The 21,955-nt window shown below is 41.0% G+C and overlaps 1 protein-coding gene across 1 annotated transcript in view; it reads left to right on the top strand.

Annotated features, from left to right (window-relative positions):
* Positions 1–21,955, top strand: part of lsp1a (lymphocyte specific protein 1 a) — a 51,507-nt gene that overhangs the window by 10,973 nt on the left and 18,579 nt on the right. Inside the window, exons 3-8 of the mRNA XM_088079609.1 lie at positions 41–162; positions 11,505–11,651; positions 16,771–17,182; positions 17,869–18,011; positions 18,554–18,794; positions 19,724–19,861. Of these exons, the coding sequence (XP_087935735.1) occupies positions 41–162; positions 11,505–11,651; positions 16,771–17,182; positions 17,869–18,011; positions 18,554–18,794; positions 19,724–19,861 (1,203 nt within the window). The remainder of the gene's footprint in view (positions 1–40; positions 163–11,504; positions 11,652–16,770; positions 17,183–17,868; positions 18,012–18,553; positions 18,795–19,723; positions 19,862–21,955) is intronic.

Here is a 21,955-nt window from a genome sequence, read left to right as displayed (position 1 = left end):
AGGAAGACGTTTTTCTGAGTGATCTGTTTGTTTCTACCAGAAAGAGAGAAGAAGAAGAAGAATCAGAAGAAGTAGAAGAAGAAGAAGAAGAAAAGAGGCCAACATGTCCAACGCTCTGCTGAGGAGAAACTCCAGCAAACAGGGTTTACAGAACCTGATGAGGTATGTGGTCGATGTCTCTGTGTCTGGTTTGTTTGTTTCTGTTGAGCTCACAGAAACAAACAGCTCAGTTTAATATTTAAACCCTGCATGCCTCACTGTGAATGCTCTTAAAAAAAACCTGGAAAAGTCATGGAATTTACAGTTTCATGAAAAAACTCACAAAAACTTTTAAAAGAAAAAATATTCTGAAATGTTTTCTTTGAAAAGTGTCAAAAAGAAATTGCCCAAAACCTTTAAAAGAAAAAAAAACAACACTGTGAATATTTAAAGGGAAAAAAGCTGAAAAATTATTTAAAGACAAAATAAAAATCGCCACAGATTTTTTTTTAAAAAATAGAATGGCCAACTTATTATTATTATTATTATTTTTTATACAGAAAACAAAATCACCCAAATGGTTTCTTTAAAAAAATTACTGAGTATTTTTAAATGAAAAAAAATATTTTTTTTTTATGAAAACACATTTTCATTTGGCATGTCTTCTTTAGAATTTGAGAATGAGCCGTCCCTCTTAAAAAGATATTTATCTTGCCTCCCCCTTAGTCCACACCCCCCTCTAATAAATGATGAACTGTCCCTTATATTTTAAAATAATATATATATTTAAAAAGCCATTATTTCTTAAAGCAACAAAAACAGCAAGGAGTATTGATGGTTGTTTCTGAAAATGTATTGTCATGATACTTTGACTCAAAGTCATGGAAAAGTCATTTATTGGTAAAAAATATGTGTGAACCACTTTAAAACACACACACACACACACACACACACACACACACAGATTCAAGAGAAATCTGGATCTTTCTCTGTAAAAGAAACAACATTTCATATTTGCAGACGAGGATAAAGTGGTTTCATGGTGTGTGTGTGTGTGTGTGTGTGTGTGTGTGTCTCTCTAAATGGGAACAGTGGGATTAATTGGAGTGTTTTGGGTCATGCGGGGTTTTGGGGGGATTTGGGGTTTTTTGGATCGACTTACCTCCACTCTCATTAAATAATCACAACAAAATAACAGCGTTAGAAATGTTCCAGCTCAGTAATCTTTATTATTTTCCTCTTAAAACACTTTCAGCAGCACATTTAACTGGTGAGTTCAGACTAACCGGGAGGTTTGAGACGAGCTGGACGCCCGAGGCTGACTCACAGAAAAAGGGGAAGTGGTGTCGGTGGCCGGGGTCAGAGGTGAAAAGTCGCCTGAGTCAGTCTTTTGTGTTTTTCGGGTGGCGACGCGTCCTGTCTTCTTTTTCATCCTGTGTCGGGTTCCAGTTGGTTGTTAATGGAGGAGATAAGAGCTCGTCCTGCTGATGAGCGCGGGCTGTAACGGGGGATTTTTCTGTCTGCAGAGACGGCGTCAGATGGTGTCAGATCAGTCGATTAAAGAGTCATTAAGTCTCAGCGTGATATCAGTGCTTTTTCGGCTTTCTGTGTCATCATCATTCAACACGTCGAGCTCGCACAGACGAAAGGATCATACATACATGACATACGTCACGTCTGTTAAGTTGGATCGTTTTTGGGCTGATGTCATACAGTCGGTCCCAGCATGAGTCAGCAACAACTACAGGAGCGGACTGTCACTTTGCCTCAAGTAAACTTGAGTCATGAATCAAAAGTTTTCCAACTTAAGAAATAAAAAAAGACTTGCAACTGATTTTGACCAAAATGCGCTCTTTATTTTTTATTTATTTATTTTTTTGACAGGCACGCACCATTCGCGGTTGAAAGGATAGTTCACCCCAAAATGAAAATTCAGTCATTATCTGCTCAGCCTCACGCCGATGGAAAGTCGGGTGAAGTTTTATAGTCCGTTAAACGCTGCCGAAGGTTCACGGGGAAAAGGCGCTGCAGTCGTCTCTCAATCAGTCGAAGCAAATGGTGCCCAATATTCAAATGTTAAAAAAATACATAATAAAATCACAAAATGTCTCCGTGCTGCTCAGCAGAAATACTCAAAGTGTCCTGAAGTTGTTGCGGCTCCACCGTTAGGGGCTGCAGGCTACAACAAGGCTAAAAACACGACGCCAGTGACGTTTTTCAAAACAACTTCTCACGTCGGGGCTTCAGGACACTTGTAATACTTCGGCTGAGCAAAGAAAACTCACGACTAACCTTCATAGTCTGGATTTTATTTTTTCCTCTTAATCTTTTTAATTAATTAATATATTATCTCATTCTATTTTAGTTTTAGAATTACTTACGTGTTACTATCTATTGAACTAATTTATCTTTTAGTGTTTTATCTAATTTTACAGTTTTATTCGTTAGTGTGTTAGTCTTTTTTTAGCACATTTTACTGAGTTATCTTTTATTATTTTCATTTTATTTCATTTTTAACATTTTAACCTAAAGCTCCAATGTTTCCTCATTAGGGATTTAAGATAGTGTTTCCTCAGTTTGTCAGTTTTGTGCTACATTATTTTTGTCTGTATGTATGTATTGATAGATTGATTGATTAATTTTGTGGTTTTATTCTGTCTTTTTTTTAACGTTTGAGTCCTGGTCACCATTTGTTTCGGTCGGTCGTGTTTTGCCTCAGGTCTCCTCAGGTTTCTCTTGTTTTGAGATTAATTTATGACTTTGTTTTTCTTCTAAACTTTCTCATCAAAAGATTATTTAGTTCACAGACAAAATTCCCGTCAGAGCGATTCATGAGGCGAGCGTGTGAATCTTCACTGTTAAATTAGGAAATTTTCCCTCTGTGGTGACTTTCCATCAGCTCAGGGGTTTCTGTACAAAGCTGATGCAGGATTTGTCATAAAGCCTCTGACTTATGGAGCAGTTCGCCTCGTCTTCGTGTCTCTGGAGGTGTCGTAATCGGTGAGCTCGCCGTAAACGTCTGAGTCACAGCGAGGAGAGGAGAAGCCGGGCTGGATGTTTATGGAGCAGATAACAGCTGGAGGAGGTGGCGTCCAGCTGTGATTCAGTCCACTCAGCAGATGGCATCAGTGTGGAGGAGCAGCGGCGGTGACATCACCCTGAAAACACTCGCACGAACGACGTAAGCATCTGAGCTCGACGGTTTTACATCCATCATCCACGTCAGGCCGACTGATTCGTGCTGCGTGTTTAGGTCGAGGGACGCTGCCTGCGATCCCGTTTATTTTGGTTTATTCTCCACAGAAAAGTCCCGAGTTAAGGATTCAGAAATGTTCAAATGGTTTAAACGGTGATACTCAACCTGAACTGCTAAAGGGGCCGCTTTAGCAGAATGACAGGAGGCCAGGGGCCAGGGGCCAGGGGCCAGGGGCCAGGGGCCAGGGGCCAGGGGCCAGGGGCCAGTCACAGCAGCTCCCTACAGGTTTTATGATATTTTATGATGACTTCTCTCGGATTTGGGGACATATCTGAGATTTTAGGACATGTCAAGAGTTTGGGGATGTTCCTAGAATTTAAGGGAAGGTCTAGGGTTTTAGTATGTTTCTGGGATTTAAGGACTTTTCTCAGATTTTAGGACATTTCTAGGATTTGAGGATGTTTTTTGGAATTTAGGACATTTATTGGACTTTAGGACATTTTTCAGATTTTATGAAATCCTTTGAATTTTAGGACGATTCTCGGGTTTTGGGACATTTCTAGGGTTTTAGGATGTTTATCAGATTTTATGAAGTTTCTCAGATCTTAGGACGTTTCTAGGATTTCAGGACATTTCTAGAATTTTGGCACGTTTCTGGGATTTTTAAACATTCTGGATTTTAGATACAGTCGTGTCTCTTATGCGTTTTATGGTTTTGTGTCTTTAAGGTGTTTTGGTTTTGTGGTTTTGTGTCTGTTTGTGGTCATTCTCAGTCTCGTCCCGGTACATGTTAATTTGACATTTTGCTGGTGAAGGTCAGGGGGCCTCCTGAAACTCTGGGGCCCTGGACCTGTGCCTGGTAGGCCTGTTCAGTAGTCCCTCCGTGCCAATAGTATCGTTTCCATCTGCTCCTCATCGATCATTGAGCTCAGCAGGATTTTCACTCTTAGCGTTTGTGGTTGATTCCTTTATTTGTGCTCAGTTTGCACCTGTTTGTTTATCTCTTTTGTCTCTTTATACTGACATTAAAACGCTGTCTGGCTTTCTCGAGAGTCTCAGGACTCTCCTTTAGTTTTGAAGAGATATTGTTGCCAGGTAACATGAGATGGTCTTGTTAACGGACGGCAGCGTTGTGACTTTGTTCCGCACGGACGCTGCTGTTTTCAGTGAGGAGGAAATAACCGTCTGCAGATCTTCACAGTATCACAGCATCAGAAACACGCCGTTATCAGATTGTGTGCCGGGTCGAGGCAGGCATGCAGCGCGGCTGTTTTTAATCAGCTCTCTCCGGGTGATGTCATCCAGGAGGCATACCTGCTTCAAAACAAACCAACTGCTGCGACCTCTGACCCCCAAATCCCCCACACATGGGTGGGTGTCCTCGCTGTTTACGATACGGAGAGATAAGGGACTGAGGAATGTTTTCGGGCTGGAGTTAGCTGATGAGTGATGGGGCGCTGAACTCTCCCTCTCTCCGCAGGTTGTCTGCATTAAACGGACGGAGGGAAAGTAAACAGAGAGGGGCTTCCTGTTTCCAGGAGTCGAATCTGTGAGAGCAGATAATGTGACGTGATGCAAACACACACAGCAGAAACTCCTCTGTGGTAGATACTGGACATCTTTACGCCAACTGGCCTTTTTTGTACTTATATATCGAATTTCATACCGTCATAGCGGATACTTTAAAACCTAACATCCCAACAACGCTGTGGTTAGCATGTGGTTAGATTCAGAAACAAAAAAATGGTAATGTTTAGGAAAAGATCAGATTTTTGTAGCACTGTCCCAGCAGGACAAACAGCAGCTGGCCTCTATAAAACACACATCTGGTGGCTAAAAAGTCACTGTAAACGCAGGCATTTCTCCCAAAAGACAACGGGTTTTGTTGTTTGTTGGTCCTAAAAAGTGGTCTGCAGCTTGGGAGACGTCTCACCTTGGGGAGACACCTCCTGCCCGTCAGCTCGTACACTACATCACTTTAGGAACGTCGATATACGTCAGTGATACTCAACTTACACTGGCCCCTCACAAAAAAAGTGATTCACACTAGGAATCGCTTCTGTACTTTTAGTACACAGAAGGTCCTAGAAATGTCCTTAAATCCTAGAAACATTTCAATATCCTAGATACAGCCCAAAATCCAAGAAATGTCCAAAAATTTAAAGAAATGTCTTAAAATCCTAGAAACGTCCTTAAATTCTATAAATGTCCTCAAATCCTAGAAATGTTTTAAAGTCCTAGATACTTCCTTAAATCCTAGATACTTTATACGTCCTCATATCCTAGAAATGTCCTAAATTCTAAAAAAATTTGGCACAAGCATCCATTTAGACAAAAAAAACAACTCATCAGGTCAAAATTCAAGGTTTTACAGTGTCATGTTTTTGGACATGACTCAGGAACTCATGCGCTAATTCTGACAAAATCCATATCCAAGAGGTCAAAGGACAACTTCATACGGCATAGGTAAACCTGTGCGGCAGTGATTCAAGTGTTGACTTTGTGATAATAAGTTTTTAAAAGCGGTGGACGGCGATGTTGAAGTAACCGAATCTGTGAGACGAGAAAAATCAGCAGTTTGACTCTGCAGCTCGGCGCTCTTTCCCAACAGCTCGCCTGGTGACTTTTTCCCGTAAGTGTCGTCTTTTGTTGTTGTTGTTGTGCGAGAGTGATTCAGTGCCATCCGACTTGTCTCAACACAACAGTGACATCATCTCCCAAACGTCTTCCCACCGTCCTCGTCTGTCCCACTGAGCCCGGCGGGGCTTTTCAGGCTGCTATTATTGTGTCATTCAGCCGAGTCATCCCTCCGCTGACAGCATGCGCGCTCACAAAGGAGCAGCTAATACTTTTAACCTTTGCTGCTCCTGACAGCGAATCCCTCTTTCTCTCTCGTTCCGGTGAGACGTCGCCGGACAATAAAAGCCGAACAAGTGCAGACAGATAGAGAGCAGCGGCCTGTGGGTCGGATGGCGTGCTGGCAGGTGGTGCAGCTTTTTATCTGCTTTCTGTGGGTTTGTGTTTCTGGTGGTTGCTTCTAATGTCGGTGGTCACAGAGCTGAATTATTGAAGTTTTTGAGGACACGATTCTGCCTCGTAGCAACCGGCTGCGTCTCCAAAACACTGGAGGGCTGTTAGAGAAACAGGCCAACTTTTTGGAAAACCATTCATCATTTTCTTTGCCATCTTTTCCCCCAGAGTCAGATGAAAAGAGGGATATCATCTCTTTTTGTCTTGTTAGTGTAGCTGAGCACAAAGGCTGGAAGCAGAAGGAAACTGCTATAAAAACAGTATGATTTTACGTTTGGTGCATAGTTTATAAATGTAGCAGGCCTGTGTTAATGTATTTTCAAGAGCTGAAATCATCAGCCGATATATGGATATGTAAATCAAATGTTCTTTTACATTTTTTTTCAATTTACAGTGTTTTTCTTTGAGAGTAAATTAACCATTTGAAGAGAGAGCAATGCAACAAGCAGTTTAACAAGACAAAAATTAGCAAGAAATTAAAAAAAAAAATTAAATTAAAAAACAAGTAAGAAAATGCTCAAGAAAAAGTGCTGGAAAATATATGTATTTATTTGATAGATTTTATTATACTTCTTTTCTTTTAACAAAATTATTTTAATTTTAAAATAATGATTTTAAAGCAATTTTTTAATTAAATAAAATGTCATGCAATTTGTGGGAGATTTCTTGTCAAGTCAGTCATTTCCTTTTTTGCCCTTTTTTTAAAAGAATTAAACCAACTTGCTCAGTTTTTAAAAAGGTAAAATAGCTTATAGTGCCACTATGTTTTTAGATGGAAAAAAACCCACAAATTATTTTCAGTACACAATAATCTCAGTCTGGGATATGTCAGTGTGTGAGTGTAGCTGCTGACAGTCTGGGATATGTCAGTGTGTGAGTGTAGCTGTTGACAGTCTGGGATATGTCAGTGTGTGAGTGTAGCTGCTGACAGTCTGGGATCTGTCAGTGTGTGAGTGTAGCTGCTGACAGTCTGGGATCTGTCAGTGTGTGAGTGTAGCTGCTGACAGTCTGGGATCTGTCAGTGTGTGAGTGTAGCTGCTGACAGTCTGGGATATGTCAGTGTGTGAGTGTAGCTGCTGACAGTCTGGGATATGTCAGTGTGTGAGTGTAGCTGCTGACAGTCTGGGATCTGTCAGTGTGTGAGTGTAGCTGCTGACAGTCTGGGATATGTCAGTGATCAGCAGCTACATTGACTGTGACGGGTCACCTAGTGGAAATAGCATGTATTTCCTCCATATGCCAAATATGGTCAAAATGACCTCATCAGGTGGAAAATAGTCAAAATGACAAATTCAGAGTCAAAAGCCCAGAATGACACCCAGAAATAATACAAGTCCTGTTTTTCTGCTCTGATGGCTGTGGGATCAAAAATGTCAGTTTGAATGGGTTTCAATGGAGCATTTTTGGACCTGAACAGTCTGAATGTAACTATTTAGTTTCCACAGTGTATTTGATTTGATTTGATTTTTGTTTATTTCAAACATGTAAAAAAGGAAATAAAGAAATATTGCACAAAAACAGATAAAAGCAACACTGAAAAATATAAAGCCAAAGAATTGTCTAAGTACAAAATGACTCGCTTTACTAATTATATCTTAGACTATTTTCGACTAATTGTAGGAGTTGAGCTGGAAATTCAAAGATTAAACAAAAATACATCTTTTTTCCAAAATGTATGCCAAAATTATCAAAAAATGAAAACTGAAAAATGTTTCAAACTGCCCCTAAGGGTTAATATTAAAATACTCTGGTCTCACTGCTCCCACGTGTTGATGGTTTGAACATTCTCAACAATCACGAGGACCTCCAGGGCTCAAGGGCACTTTGTCAGCCTTTAATCGGAGGAAGCGTTGATGGAGGCGGCGTGCTCAGTCTTGCCTCTGGAGTCGGTTTACACAGAAACAACAAGACGACAGAAAAACTGCTCGTCTCCTGCTGAGGAAGTGAGAGTGTGGCGTACATGTTGTTGTAATTGTCTGAGAGAGGCGGCGTTTAGCTCGATTCAGTCCAGACTCTTCGGGTTTTTGGATGATTAGACGCCACAGAAAAGAGAGAGAAAGGAGGAAGTAAAGCTGCCGGTAATCCCGGTACTTTAAAATCACTCTGAGGGAGAGATTAATTATTTAGTCTGAATCAGATGTTTGAGGCGAGCATGACAGAATCACACAGCGCTGATTACAGAACGGAGACATAACATTCAAACAGTCTGCTCGCTGGGTCCAAGACCTGCAGCTTTAAAAAACCAAAACTGCAGACGAGCCAGAAACCAGAGCCAGAATTTAGACACCGCCAACTGTAGGTTTAAGGTTTTATTTGCAAAAACAAAACAAGGAAGAAGAACAAGTTGTGCGTGTGAGATTTAGGGCTCCCCTCTGGGCTTATAAGATCACCTCAATAAGTTTAACAAAAGTCACGCAGCGGGTTCCCATAAACCCTCAAACTGCACAAACTGAAATCATGCATATAAAATACGCCTAATGGAAACACGTCAATTTTGAAAAAAACTTACATTTATCACAAAAAGCCTTTAAGCTCACATGAAGTGGTATTTCAGGCAATTAAAAAACCCACATATTTCCCAAAACTGCAATGGAAACACTTTTTCACTTTCATAGGTCACGTGATCTACAACAAAGAGCCTTACCAAAGATGTGTGCTTTTATTTCAGTAACATTTTTAATTCAGGAATTTTACTTGTAAGCAACAGTTTGTTTTTTTTAGTCTGAAGGATCTGAATCTGAGATGTGTGCAGTGATGCAGAGGTCTGAAGCTTTTATTTTGAAAGTCAGCTGTCTCTGTATCTGAATGAAGCGTCCTGACGCGGCGACCGCTGCTGCTTCCAGCTGCTATCAGAGAGTTTCTGACCCACATCCAGCTGCTGACCGGCCTCTCCTCTCCCGGTCCCTCCGTCCTCTCAGCCACTTCCTCTCTGCTCGTCCCTCCGTCTGCTTACAGGAAGGACAGAGAGACAAATGGAGGAGGAAGTGTTACTGATGCTGACAACAGTTGAGCTTATCAGTAACAGACCTCTGGATCACCAGCTATTATCTATATTTATTTTTCCCAGTTATTCATGTAGGTTGGTAGTTTTTTATTTCCACCAGCTCCTGATGGAAAAACCTGTCTGTAGCCGTAAAATACTCCACTGTGTTCACCAGCTTTTTATTTCTGAGGTAGGGTATAAATGCAAAACACAAACTCTGCATTTCTGGACATTCACAATGTCCCCTGCTGTTAAAAAACCCTTTTTCTGGGACAATGCATTCTGGTAGTTTTAGGTTCTCTACTTCTTGAGCAAAAGTGTCCTTTCTGGCATTACCTAAAAGTTAATTTTAATATATTCATTATTATATATCTTTGAAATATATACAGGCCTATATAGTGAGGGCACCTATAGGGTGGGAGCCAGCAAACCATCAAAATCCTAATCATCCGTGTCAGCATGTGTGGGTTGTTGACGTCCTGGTTTGTTGACGTCCTGGTTGCCATGTGCTTTTGTTGTGTAAACATAACCATGTGCTTCATCATCCCACCATGTGCATTTGTATCTAGAGCGTAATATGCAGACGCAGAAGGATAACTAGAGCGTAATATGCAGACGCAGAAGGATAACTAGAGCGTAATATGCAGACGCAGAAGGATAACTAGAGCGTAATATGCAGACGCAGAAGGATAACTTGAGCGTAATATGCAGACGCAGAAGGATAACTTGAGCGTAATATGCAGACGCAGAAGTCCACTGCAAAACAACAACATGTGATGAGAACATGTTGGAAATGAACATTATTGGTCGGCTGACTAGCTAATATTGAAGTTTATGGTTCTGATTCATGTGATTCCTCATGCAAACAAAACAGAAATCTGCACGTAAAAACATCACATCTGCAGATTCGAGTGATCAAACTAATGTTTTAAAGTGATTTACGTCAGCGTGTCCGGCTGAGGATAAGAGCTCTGTTTCGCTGTAGAGAGGAGCGCTCACACATGTGAGTGTTCATGTTTGGCACGTCGTCTCTGGATAAATAAAGATTAACAGTGTTTGTAATAAATGCCGTGATGTAACGGCGCACACGAGGTGGAGAGCACGTGTGTTTATCCTGCAGGTAAACACTTCTCCTGCGACGCTCGGCAGATGTTCCGTCTGGCCGGATCTCAGCCTCCTCACGGCCGAGACGACCGTGAGTCAGTCTGTGATACGTGACAAATGTTTCTCATTGGAGCTTTTATTGTTTCCCAACCAGCACTGATGAAAGACGACATTTAAGAGGAGCAGCCCCAGTGGAAAAGTACTCATGACGTGTCAAAGTCAGCTTTTAAGTGAAGTTTGGGGGATTTTGGAGTTGTGTCATGGAGCTCAGAGACAGCTGAGCAGAGTTTTTGAATTATATTTGTCCGAGCACGTCTTTTAAAAAAGTAACAGGTGCTTTGCCAGCACATAAATTCAATTTTGTTGAGAAACTATTGTAAATATTGTAATATTTTGTTAACCGATGAATCCTTGCTGTCACTTTTCAAGCAACAATTGCAAACTTTCTCCGTGTCCAACTACTCAAATATGATTATTCTGCTTTTCGCTGCTTTATGTCACTGTAAACTGAATATTTGTGACAAAACCAGCAATTACGAGTGGCACAGTAACAGTTGCTGCATTGGTGAATTGCACCTTTTTCGCACCTCTTTGTTATTTAGTTTCTATTTTTGTTTTTGTTTTGTTTGGTTTTTCAACATTTGGGGCACACTAATCAAGCAAGGGGTGTCCTCTCCTCAGAAATTTTGACTTTTTCTCCATTCTGGTGAATTTTTATGCACCGGTTTGCAGCTTAGTTGCCAGAAGAAAATGTTCACATCATCAGTTCTGCAAACCACAGATATATTACATTTGTATGTTTCATACGTTTCATGAAGGAAGGCAATGATGAATCCCAAAAAATAGTAAAAAGTACCTTAAAAAATAGCAAAAAAAAAGATAAAACCGACCTGAAAAAGTTTTGATCCACATCAGTTTTCTTTTGTTGCATACAAACACCTTTCACAAGATTTTGAACCTTAAAGATATCCTGTAAATGGAGGAAGGTGAAAAGAACATGACCTAAAAATTTGTTTAAAAGGAAAAAAAAGAGAGTAATTGTAACAAATAATTATATATATATATATGTATAAATCTATATACTCCGTGTAAACATACATTTTTAGCCCTTTTTCACATCACTTCCTTGTTTGTCTTTGTTTGTTTCCTTTAATATTTATTCCATATTTCTTTCCCAGTTTTGCTGACTGTGCTCTTCTCCCTCGTCTGCAGGCTGACGGCTCAGAGGAGCGTGGAGGACGCTGAGGAGGTGGAGAGGGAGCGCCGGCGAAGAGCTCGGGAGGCGTCACGCTGGACCAACGGCGGCTCGCTGCCCGGAGAGTTTTCGCCGGAGAACGAGATGCCCGCAGAAGAGAACATGTACGTACACACTCTGGGTAATAATAGTATAAATAATAATAAATAATAATAATAATAATAATAATGGCAGTTAGAAAAGGGTTTAAAGTGATTGAACCAGAAAAGAGGAAAGAAAAAAACAAAAAACAGTTAATTGAAATTAAAAATAAAATCAAATACCCAACGTTAAAAATAATAATAATAATAATAATAATAAGAATTAATAACATTAATAATATGCAATTTCCTTTGAAAACATGGGAAAAAGCAATGTGCAACTTTGTAAGAAATATTCCACAAATTGCATGAAATTAGTATTGCATTTTTCACATATTTCATATTTCATATTGCATATTTCACATTATATTACAGAATTATTATTCTTAATTATTCTTTTTTTTCTTTTTCTTTTGTCATTTTTTCACTTTTCATTTTGTATTTATTATTATTATTATTAATAATAAATAATAATAATAATTTGTTTTTTAAGGTAATTTTACTCTTGTTTTTTTAAATTTCTTGCTAATTTATAGGTCATTTCTTCTTTTATTGCTCATTGACTTCGTGATTTGCTCAGGTTTTAAAGGGTTAAAATGTTAAAGTTACCAAATTTGGAGACGCATGATTTCAGCCGACCCTCATGTTTAATTGTTTCCACATGTCAAATGCAAATATGACATCAAACAGTCACTAAATTCCTCGTCTGTGTACTCATGAGAACCCAGGAAGTTATTAAGTGCAGAACATTATTCACTCATTGGCCCCGTGTGTAACGACTTCCTCTACGAGCTGCTAACTGCGCGACTGAGTGTTGTTTCTCTCTGGCGATAACTGTGAGTTTAAAAGTTTTGTCGTCACGTTCGCCGGCCGTGAAACTCAAAGCTCCCCTCGCCGCCGCTCCTCGTGATACGCTGGCTCGGTTTCACAGTCGTCTGGTTCCATAAAACAAACGTTGCAAACAGCCTCTTCCCTCCCGCCGCGCCGAGGCGAAGACAAACACACAGCTGCTTTCTCATTACACAACCTCTGAAGAATGTTTACTACAGAGCGTCTGCAGGGGAAACTGCCATCGTGTCAAAGCTTGCGGCGTTTCAGACGACTTTTAATTTCGGGCCGTTGATTACAGCCTCCGACACCTTCTCCTCCGTCACATCAGCTGCTCTCAGGCCGCGGTGACCAACGTGAGGTTGCTCGGCTGCAGCCTGTAATTGAAAAGTTTTCAGCACAAGAGGCAGCGGTGATGTAACGCAGCTTTAAAAATCCCCTTTTGCTGCATGATTTCCTGCTGCCACTGAGGTCAGAGGTCAAGTGCTGGCAGGGTTTTAACGCATGGATGTTAGTAGAAGTAAGAAGACGGAAATCTTTAAAAGCACTCATTTATATTTTCATCAGAAATTTCCCAAAATAGCTCTTTACCATAGTTTTTATTGAACAAACAGTTTTTTGGGGACTATTTTCACAGGCGGATTAATCCACGTTTTTAACACAAAGATTCTGCTCATAGCTTCCCTCTGTGGGGATTAGAGATCAGTAAGAGCAGAGATACTCAGATTACTCTGCTCTGGGGCCACTTTCACAAAATAACAGGAGGCCAGGGGCCAGTCACAGCAGCCCGTGCATGTTTGTAGGATTTTAGGACGTTTTTTGTATTTTAGCATGTTTCTAGGATTTTAGGATTTTTCTACGATTTTAGGAAATTTCTTGGATTTTTCAGAAATTTCTTGGATGTTTTTTTAGGATTTTAGGACATCAGGGTCATAGCTGGGACCTCTGTCGGGGGTGTGGGGGATCCTCCTCTGGCTCTATTTTTTCTTGATCAACAAGCTCTATTTTGATGCTGTTTTATTCACTCTGGCACCTTATGGAGACTAAAAGTACAAAAACAATTGACAGTGTCAGTCACTTTATTTTTATTGTGAATTAGAAAATTGGGAGGGGCCAGATTTGGCCCGTGAGCTGTCAGTTGAGTATCACTGATCTAGACTCATAAATAGCTCCACAGGTGAGAGGAATACATGTTGTGGATTTTGGGGTGAACTGTTTTTTAAATAACATCCTACAACTTTTTCTCGAACAAAGCAAAACCACGAAATATAAACTTTCAAGCAAAAACAAATTAAAGACTTTTCAGACATTAAAATGAAGAACATGATGGTTTGCTTTTGACTCAGTGAACAATTTTGAGAGCAGAGTCATTTTTTAAAAAAAGAAACCTGAATTAATTTTAAAACAAAAACAGAAATCCTGCCTGAGAGGATCTGACCACGAGAGGAGACAGAATGTGATCAGAGGTGGAGGTGTTTCTCGCTGCCGGGAATGCGTTCAGGTGTCCACACTCACAGCAACAGAGACATGGCTGCTCGTTAAGGCTGATTAGCTGCTGAGACTCCCATCATGCAGCGGGGGCTCCGCTGGCCGGCCGGGCGTCTTAATCATGTGGGGAATGCTGAGTGAATTCCTTTCTGCCAGCTCCTGGGAACACAAAACACACTTGCATTATTTAAACTCAGCAGGCGGAGCAGCTAATGTGCTTATTGTTGAGAAAGTGTCCGATTCATAAATTCACTGAATCAACATTTAAACTAGAGGTCAAACATTATTTAACAGTGATTTAGATTATACAGCGATTTCTGTGCAGAGGGAGCAGCTGCGGGGCTGCTGCAGGGGCTGCAGGGTCTGCTGCAGGGCTGCTGCAGGGTCTGCTGCAGGGTCTGCTGCAGGGGCTGCAGGGGCTCCTGCAGGGGCTGCAGGGTCGCTGCAGGGCTGCAGGGGCTGTGGGGCTGCTGCAGGGTCTGCTGCAGGGTCTGCTGCAGGGGCTTCTGCAGGGGCTGCAGGGTCGCTGCAGGGCTGCAGGGGCTGTGGGGCTGCTGCAGGGTCTGCTGCAGGGGCTGCTGCAGGGTCTGCTGCAGGGGCTGCTGCAGGGTCTGCTGCAGGGGCTGCTGCAGGGGCTCCTGCAGGGGCTGCAGGGGCTGCTGCAGGGGCTCCTGCAGGGGCTGCAGGGGCTCCTGCAGGGTCGCTGCAGGGCTGCAGGGGCTGTGGGGCTGCTGCAGGGTCGCTGCGGGGGCTGCGGTGCTGCAGGGGCTGCGAAGCTGCGGGGGCTGCGGTGCTGCAGGGGCTGCAGGGGCTGTGGGGCTGCTGCAGGGGCTGCGAAGCTGCGGGGGCTGCGGTGCTGCAGGGGCTGCGAAGCTGCGGGGGCTGCGGGGGCTGCAGAGGCTGCAGGGGCTGCGAAGCTGCGGGGGCTGCGGGGCAACGGGGGCTGCAGGGCTAGCTCCACACTGCACTGAGCCTTCACAGGTTTTAATGTAACTTTCTGCCCAAAACAGCCTCAATCCAACCCAAAAACTTTCTTACTTCAGTGTTTAGGTGTCAGGCTAAAGCCACGTTTAGATGAGAGTCGAGTCAAGTCTGCGTTTTTGAAAAAAGTCCTTGTTCCTATGACAACATAACCTCTTCCCCTCTGAATTCGTCAAATAGCATCTCTCTGTCAGTGCTTTGGGGTTAGTAGTGTGACACCAAAAGCCACCTTCCGCGTCCACGTGCAATGCACACTAACGCATCAGATGTTAACGCAGTCGGACAGAACCAGTGGCGTTGTTATCATACGCTGGCTGACAGCAGGATGGCAGCAGGCGTTTTTACATGCATACCTGCGGCTTCACTTGACAACGTGGTCGGACAAAACCTGAATTTCACGTGGAAGTTCAGTTTGCTTGCCGTGTGGATGTTGATAGCTGCCGAGAATGTGCGCTCTCTGGCACAATTGTCCTTTTTCAAAAAATCACGCTCTGGAAACCAGTTTCAAGGATTAGGTTTTCAGGCCCTCAAAATGCCATTTTCGTGTGAACGAAGAGCCAAACCACAACAAAAGTTTAATGTTTCATGCAAGAACCGTTGCAGCGTAAACAGCCCCTAAGTCTCCGTTTACTGAAACAGCGGAGAGCTCGTTACCAAAATCACTTAATGCTTTTTGACGGACAGAAACAGAGCTGAGAGCAGCTCCGAGCCTGCTGCCAGGAGCCCACCTGTCACCTCTGAAGCACACGGCTAATGACTTTGTCCCAAAAGCTTTTCAAGAGTAGAATCAACAAGTTAAACCTCCACCAGGAGACACATCTCAGCGCTCCATCAGCCGGGAAGACAGCGTCTCATCTGTACTGACTGACTTCGAACTTCGAAATGTTGTTTTTCCAAGAAATTAGTAAAGTTAAAAAAGCTAAAGAAATATGTTCATGGAGATACATTTATTATAATTCAAATTATAATTATATTCAAATTTATTTTACAGAATTATTATATTTTAAAGCAAGTTGTCGCTGTCTTTTCTTTTATTTATTAATTAGTTTATTTGTTTTGACTTTTCTTTACTTAAAAAAAAGTTTTTGTTTGCTTATTTGTTTTATTTTTTTAATTTTGAGGGAATTTTAATTTTGTAATCCTGTACTTTTCACAAATGTCTCGCTAATTTTGGGGTCATTCCTTCTGAAGTTGATCATTGCCTTTTCCTATGTTTTTAGAAGAAATCTTATTAATTTGCTCAGTTTTCAAAGGGTTAAAAAAACAAAACAAAACCAGAAATGGGAAATAACAGAAGGCAATAAAACAAAAGAAAGCCAAACGGTTCCAGGGAGCACAAGCTGGAGGAAACGAGGTTAGAGTTAGGATCAAATTAAAACAAGAGGACAAATAATATAAAATTAAGTTTGCATAATGTCAATATGTAATAATAAAAAACAAATAGACCAAAACCAACAAAAGCAATAAAACTATAAATAAAAGGAAATAAAATAAATAAAACATGAATAAAATAAATAAAATATATAAAAAAGGAAATAAGAGAAATAAAAAGTTGGCATCACATAGAAGCAAGTCTATAAAAATGGGTTTTATAAGTAATTTGTAAGAAGTCACTGATTCTTAGTGCCTTTTTTATATTCTGTCTGTGCAGATCTGAGTCTCTTTATTTCGTTTTTTCGTAATGCAGACGGCATTGAATCCTGCAGAATGTGATGTTTGAGAGATTGATCACATGATCTTGTTTTGTTAAACATGGTTTGAAACCTTCATCACCTGCTGCTGTTCTGCATTAATAAACGTTAATAAACGTCAGTAAGCCGTCCTCATTTTCGTTTTTCGTCCTCAGGTATGACGGCGACCTGAAGCCGCACAGCTCTCCGTCTCTGGAGGAGGACGAAGGTTTTAGTGACTGGACTCAGCGCAGAGAGAGACGGAGGCAGCAGCGCCTGCAGGAGCTCAGCCAGGGAGGCGAGGAGGACGAGGACGAAGAGGTGGACATGATAAACAAAGCTGGATCTGTGAGGACCGTCCAGGCCTCGGTCGCATCCTCCGGCAGACTCCAGAGACGGGAGCAGGATGAAGAGGAGGAAGAAGACAGGGCCCGGGTGGAGATGAAGAGGAGGAAGGAGCGTGAGGAGGAGGTGATTCAAGCTGAGAGGATGAGGAGGGAGAGAGAGAGAGAGGAGGAGGAGGACAAGAGGAAGAGGGAGGAGATGATGAGCAGGAGGAGGGAGGAGATCCAGAGGCCGAATGCAGAGGTGAGAGTTTCTCTCTGAACAGCAGTTTGAGAGTTAAAAGTCGAGTCTTAAATCATTCAAAACAACCGACGTATCGTTAACATCGTTCAGGTTTGTCTCAACAGAAATACTCAACTTATGGCCCATGGACCAAATCTGGCCCCCGATAGGATGCTGCGTGGCCCCCCCAAATATTTTCTAATTCACACTGAAATAGTGTGAATTAAAAGATAAAACAGCGTCAAAATAGAGCTTGTTGATCAAAAAAGAGTCAGAGGAGGATCCCCCACACCCCCGACAGAGGACACAGCTGAGACACTGATGTCCTGAAATCCGAGAATTGTCCTAAAAGTTCTAGTAATGTACTAAAATCGAAAAAATGTTCTAAAATCCAAGAAACTTCCTAAAATCTTAGAAATGTCCTCAAATCTGGAAAATGTTTTGAAATCCAAGAAACATCCTAAAATGTGAAAAAACGATCTAAAATTTTAGAAATTTTCTTGAAAATCTTAGAAACATCATCTCAGAAACGTTCGGAAACATTCGGGCCCCTGGCTTCCTGTCATTTTGCAAAAGTTGAGTTTCCCTGCCTTAAGTCGTTCAGGCGAAGACCAAATAAAACTCGTCTTTATAATCAAATGACGAGTCAACGTTCAGGTCCTCCAGGTCTCTGGTTTGATTTGTCGTGTTGAACTTTTCATGTTCAGGTGGAGAAAAGAAAAGAAGTTAAAATCTCCTACACGTCAAAGGTGGTCCTTCAGCAGGAGCCCAAACACAGCCCCGCCAACGGACCCGGGACCAAAGACGAGGACACGTCTTACAAGAACAACAAGACAAACAAATCCCCCAGGTGTGTTTTATTTATGGCTATCGTGACTATTTCATACACGCATTTAACCCTTTGAAACCTGGATGCACAACACTCGAGCTGCATTCAGACACATTTCGCATGCATTTCAACCTTTGAACTTCGAAACAACGTGGAAAAAAGCCGATGAGCAGTTCGGCAAGAAACATCCTGCAAATTGCAAGAAATAAGTAGATATATAAAATGTTTGTTTTTTTAAAGCTAGGGAAAATTAAATATCTAAATTTATTTTTCAGGACATTTTCTTGTTGTGTTTTTTTGTTTTGTTTTGTTTTGTTTTATTTTTTTGGGCTCATTTTCAGGTATTTTTTAATTTCTTTTAACTACTTGCTACTTTCTGGGTCATTTCTTCTCAAATTACTCATGGCCTTTTTTCCCATGTTTTTTTTTTTAAAGAAATCAAGTCAGTTTGTTCCAAAGATTTAACTTTCATCAGCCTGTTCAGCGGTGGATTTATCTGAGAATATGAGGAGAATCAGAGAGCTCAGTTTCTGATGTCTTAAATCCCTCCCTGGTCTTTGCAGCAGAGGCGTGGAGCCGGAGGAGGCGGAGGCCATCCTGGAGACGGAGCAGCGTCTGGAGAAGATCCGGCAGAGCCTCCAGCAGAAGGAGAGCCAGGAGCTGGAGCAGCTGAGGCACCGACAGGCGGAGGCCGAGCAGGAGCTGGAGGAGCTGAAGAGGAGGAGGGAGGAGAGGCGTCGAGTCCGGGTGGAAGAGGAGCGTCGGAGGGAGGAGGAGGAGCAGCAGCGGCTGGCCAAAGAGGAGGTGAAAAGCCCCATTAACCCTTGAACACCTGGATCGACAACACTTTTCTTATGCTGCACTCGGATGCTCTTTAACTCGCATTTAAACCTCTGAAACCTGAGAGAAATTATTTTGATTTCTTTTGAAAGAACAGAAAAAAAACCATAAAGAGCAACTTAGCAAGAAACTAAAGTTTGTTTTATTTTTTAATTTTATTTTTATGTATTTATAATTCTCTTGATAATGTATTTGAAATTTTGTCATAGAAAAAAATGAAAAAATGTAGCTGATTTTTAACACTTTTTTGAGTTCTTTTCTTGTTTGTTTGTTTTTATTTGTTTGGGTTTTTTTGGCCATTTTTTGTTAAGTTGCTTGTTGCCCTCTTACTTTTTTTTTTTAAAAAAAACCAAAACAAGTCAATCTGCTCAGATTTCAAAAGGTGAAAGGGTTAAAATATCAGATAGTAGAGATACTTTAAAAAAACATCATTAGTCACCAGTCAAGCCAGGGCTCCAAAATTAGGTTGGACAGGTAAATAGAAACTCACTTAGTCGACGAGTGACAAAAATAATCAGATATGTTGTTTTTTTCTGGAGCTGATGATGAAAGAAGCGAAGCAGAGATTCGTCTCACTTCATTATCATCTCATGTTGCACATGTGCAGTACAGACTGTGCACACGCAGGTAAAAAAGATCATAAGCTGAAGTGCTGTAGAGCATTTTGATTATCCTGGAGGAGAAGTTTTCCAAAAGAGTGAGAGTGAGGCGGATAAACAGGGTCATTTTTTATAACAGTTAACTTTAGTTATTTAGCTGGATGTGGAGTTAATCTGCCCCCTAGTGGCCAAAAAAATCTTTGTCTTCATCACCTCCAGGAACATTATCCTCATCATAATCAAACACTCATAAAAAAATATGAAGCTGAACTTTGTTTGTGTCCTGACTGCCAGGGGGAGAGGAGACAGATGAAGGAGGACATCGAGAGGAGGAGGATGGAGGCGGCCGAGAGGATGAAGAGCCTGAGTGTGTCCAGCGTGGACGGAGACGAGATGTTCAGTCCCTTCAGTCCCAAAACTTCCACACACAAGGTAAATATCACCTACAGGTGGAGCTAAAGCAGTGATACTCAATGTACAGCCCCAAGGGCCAATTCTGGCCCCTGATAGAGTGCCGGGTGTCCCCTGAGACGTTTTCTAATAAAGTGATTGACTTTGGGGAGTGTTTTTGTACTTCTAGTCTCCATAAGGTGTCAGAGTGACTAAAACAGCATTAAAATAAAGCTTGTTTATCAAAAAAGTGCCAGTGGAGGATCCCCCACACCCCCCACAGAGGTCCTACGCTCCTTATGTCTTAAAATCCTAGAAATGTCCAAAAACCCTAGAAATGTCCTAAAATCCTGGAAATGTTTTGACATCCAAGAAATATCCTAAAATCCTATAAATGTCCTTAAATCCTAGAAATGTCCTGAAATCTGAGAAATGTTCTAAAATCCTAAAAACATCCTAAAATCCTTAAAAAAAGTATCAAAAATCCTACAAATGTCATAAATTCCCAGAAACATCCTAAGATTCTTTAAAGGTCCTAAAATCCAAGGAACGTGATAAAATCCTTGAAATTCCTAGAAATGTCCCAAAATCACGTACGGGGCCGCTGCGACTGGCCCCTGATCTCCTGTCGTTTTGAAAAAGTGGCCCCCGAACAAATAAAGTTGAGCATCACTGCTCTACAGGCTCCTCTTTTTATTTTCTTTCACAGCGACTCTGCAGTGACGGCGGGACTTTGTCTGTCTTTAACTCTGATTTGAAAAGCAGCCGATAACTTTCACATCGCTGAGACTCTGTGGACAAACAGAAAACACTCTGCTCAGACGGGTTTTAGTGTGTTTTTGGTGAGCTGTCCTTCAGCTCTGTAACACTTAAAACTCTGTTAACTGACACAGATTAGTGATCGACTGATGTCGCTTTAACACTGACGGGTTAACTGTGTGTTATCTTCACAGCCGAAGGGTTCAGGCTCAGCTTGTAAGTCGCGCGCGTGTGTGTGTGTGTGTGTGTGTTTGAAAAGCATGGTGTGAACTCACTGACAGCTGCGGTGTTTTCAGTGTGTGAGTTTGATTTGTGGACAGTGACCTCCCCAAATCTGCTGCAGGAGGACTCCTCCTTTTCACTTCACTGCCGAATGCAGAGTCACAAACAAATCCCGAACAATTACCTTAAATACTCTCTCACCTTGCTCGTTTGGACAGTCACATAAGATGCTTTTTATGGTGTGTGTGTGTGTGTGCACAAGCTTTAAAAAAAATGGGATTTTGTCTCTGTATTTGGACGTTAATCGATGATGTTTGATGGAAATGTTCATGTGCATGACACTGCATGTGTGTTCTGCACCTCCTGAATTTGAGTTAAAATAATAATAATAATAATGATTATTATTATTATTAACAACAATAATAATAATAATAATGATGATGATTTTTATTATATTTTTAAAAAAAGACACTAAAGAGAATTTTTTTGGAAAATTATTTTGGGACATCAACAACTCTATTTTTTAACTTATAGTTAATTATATATTTATTTTTTCTCCTTTTATTGTCCTTTTATTTTAATTTTTTTTAGGTAATTTCCTTTTTTAAAATTCCACTTTTCAGGCTATTTTCTATTAACTTTCTTTTTTTTTAAATCAATTTCTTGCTAATTTTGGGTAATTTCTTGTGAAGTTGAAGCAGAAATTGAGCCAATTTGCTCGGTTTTCAAAGGGTTAATCGAAGATAGATCAATCTGTAGATAAAGTGGAAATGTTTCCCACATGTTTTTGTGTGATTTTAATTCCTCACATTACAAAAAATGTCATTCTAATTACATCAAACTAAGAGACTTAACTGGAGGAAAAACAGTGAAATATATTTTCTCACTCACCGTCAGAGGTCTGAACTGTGAAAAAATATTTGATTTTGTATCAGATTTCTGTACTAAAGTGTTTTAAAATGAAAAAATCACATAAAAACCCACCAGAAAAACTTAAAAAGGACAAAATTTAAAGGACCTTTGGTTCAGGAAAGAAAGTTACGAGGGCTGTGTGTTGAAAAATGGAAACAAAAAATACAAAATGCAAGAATCCTAAAATCTCATTGATTTCAAACACCTGGCAGCAAACTACAAAAACCAGTAAAAATACACAAC

Source organism: Plectropomus leopardus, chromosome 7, assembly GCF_026936395.1.
Source record: "Plectropomus leopardus strain MGB_pleo_1.0 chromosome 7, ASM2693639v1, whole genome shotgun sequence".
Taxonomy (NCBI): domain Eukaryota; kingdom Metazoa; phylum Chordata; class Actinopteri; order Perciformes; family Serranidae; genus Plectropomus; species Plectropomus leopardus.
Note: the sequence above shows the minus strand (reverse complement) of the source record. Positions and strands in the feature narration are given on the sequence as shown.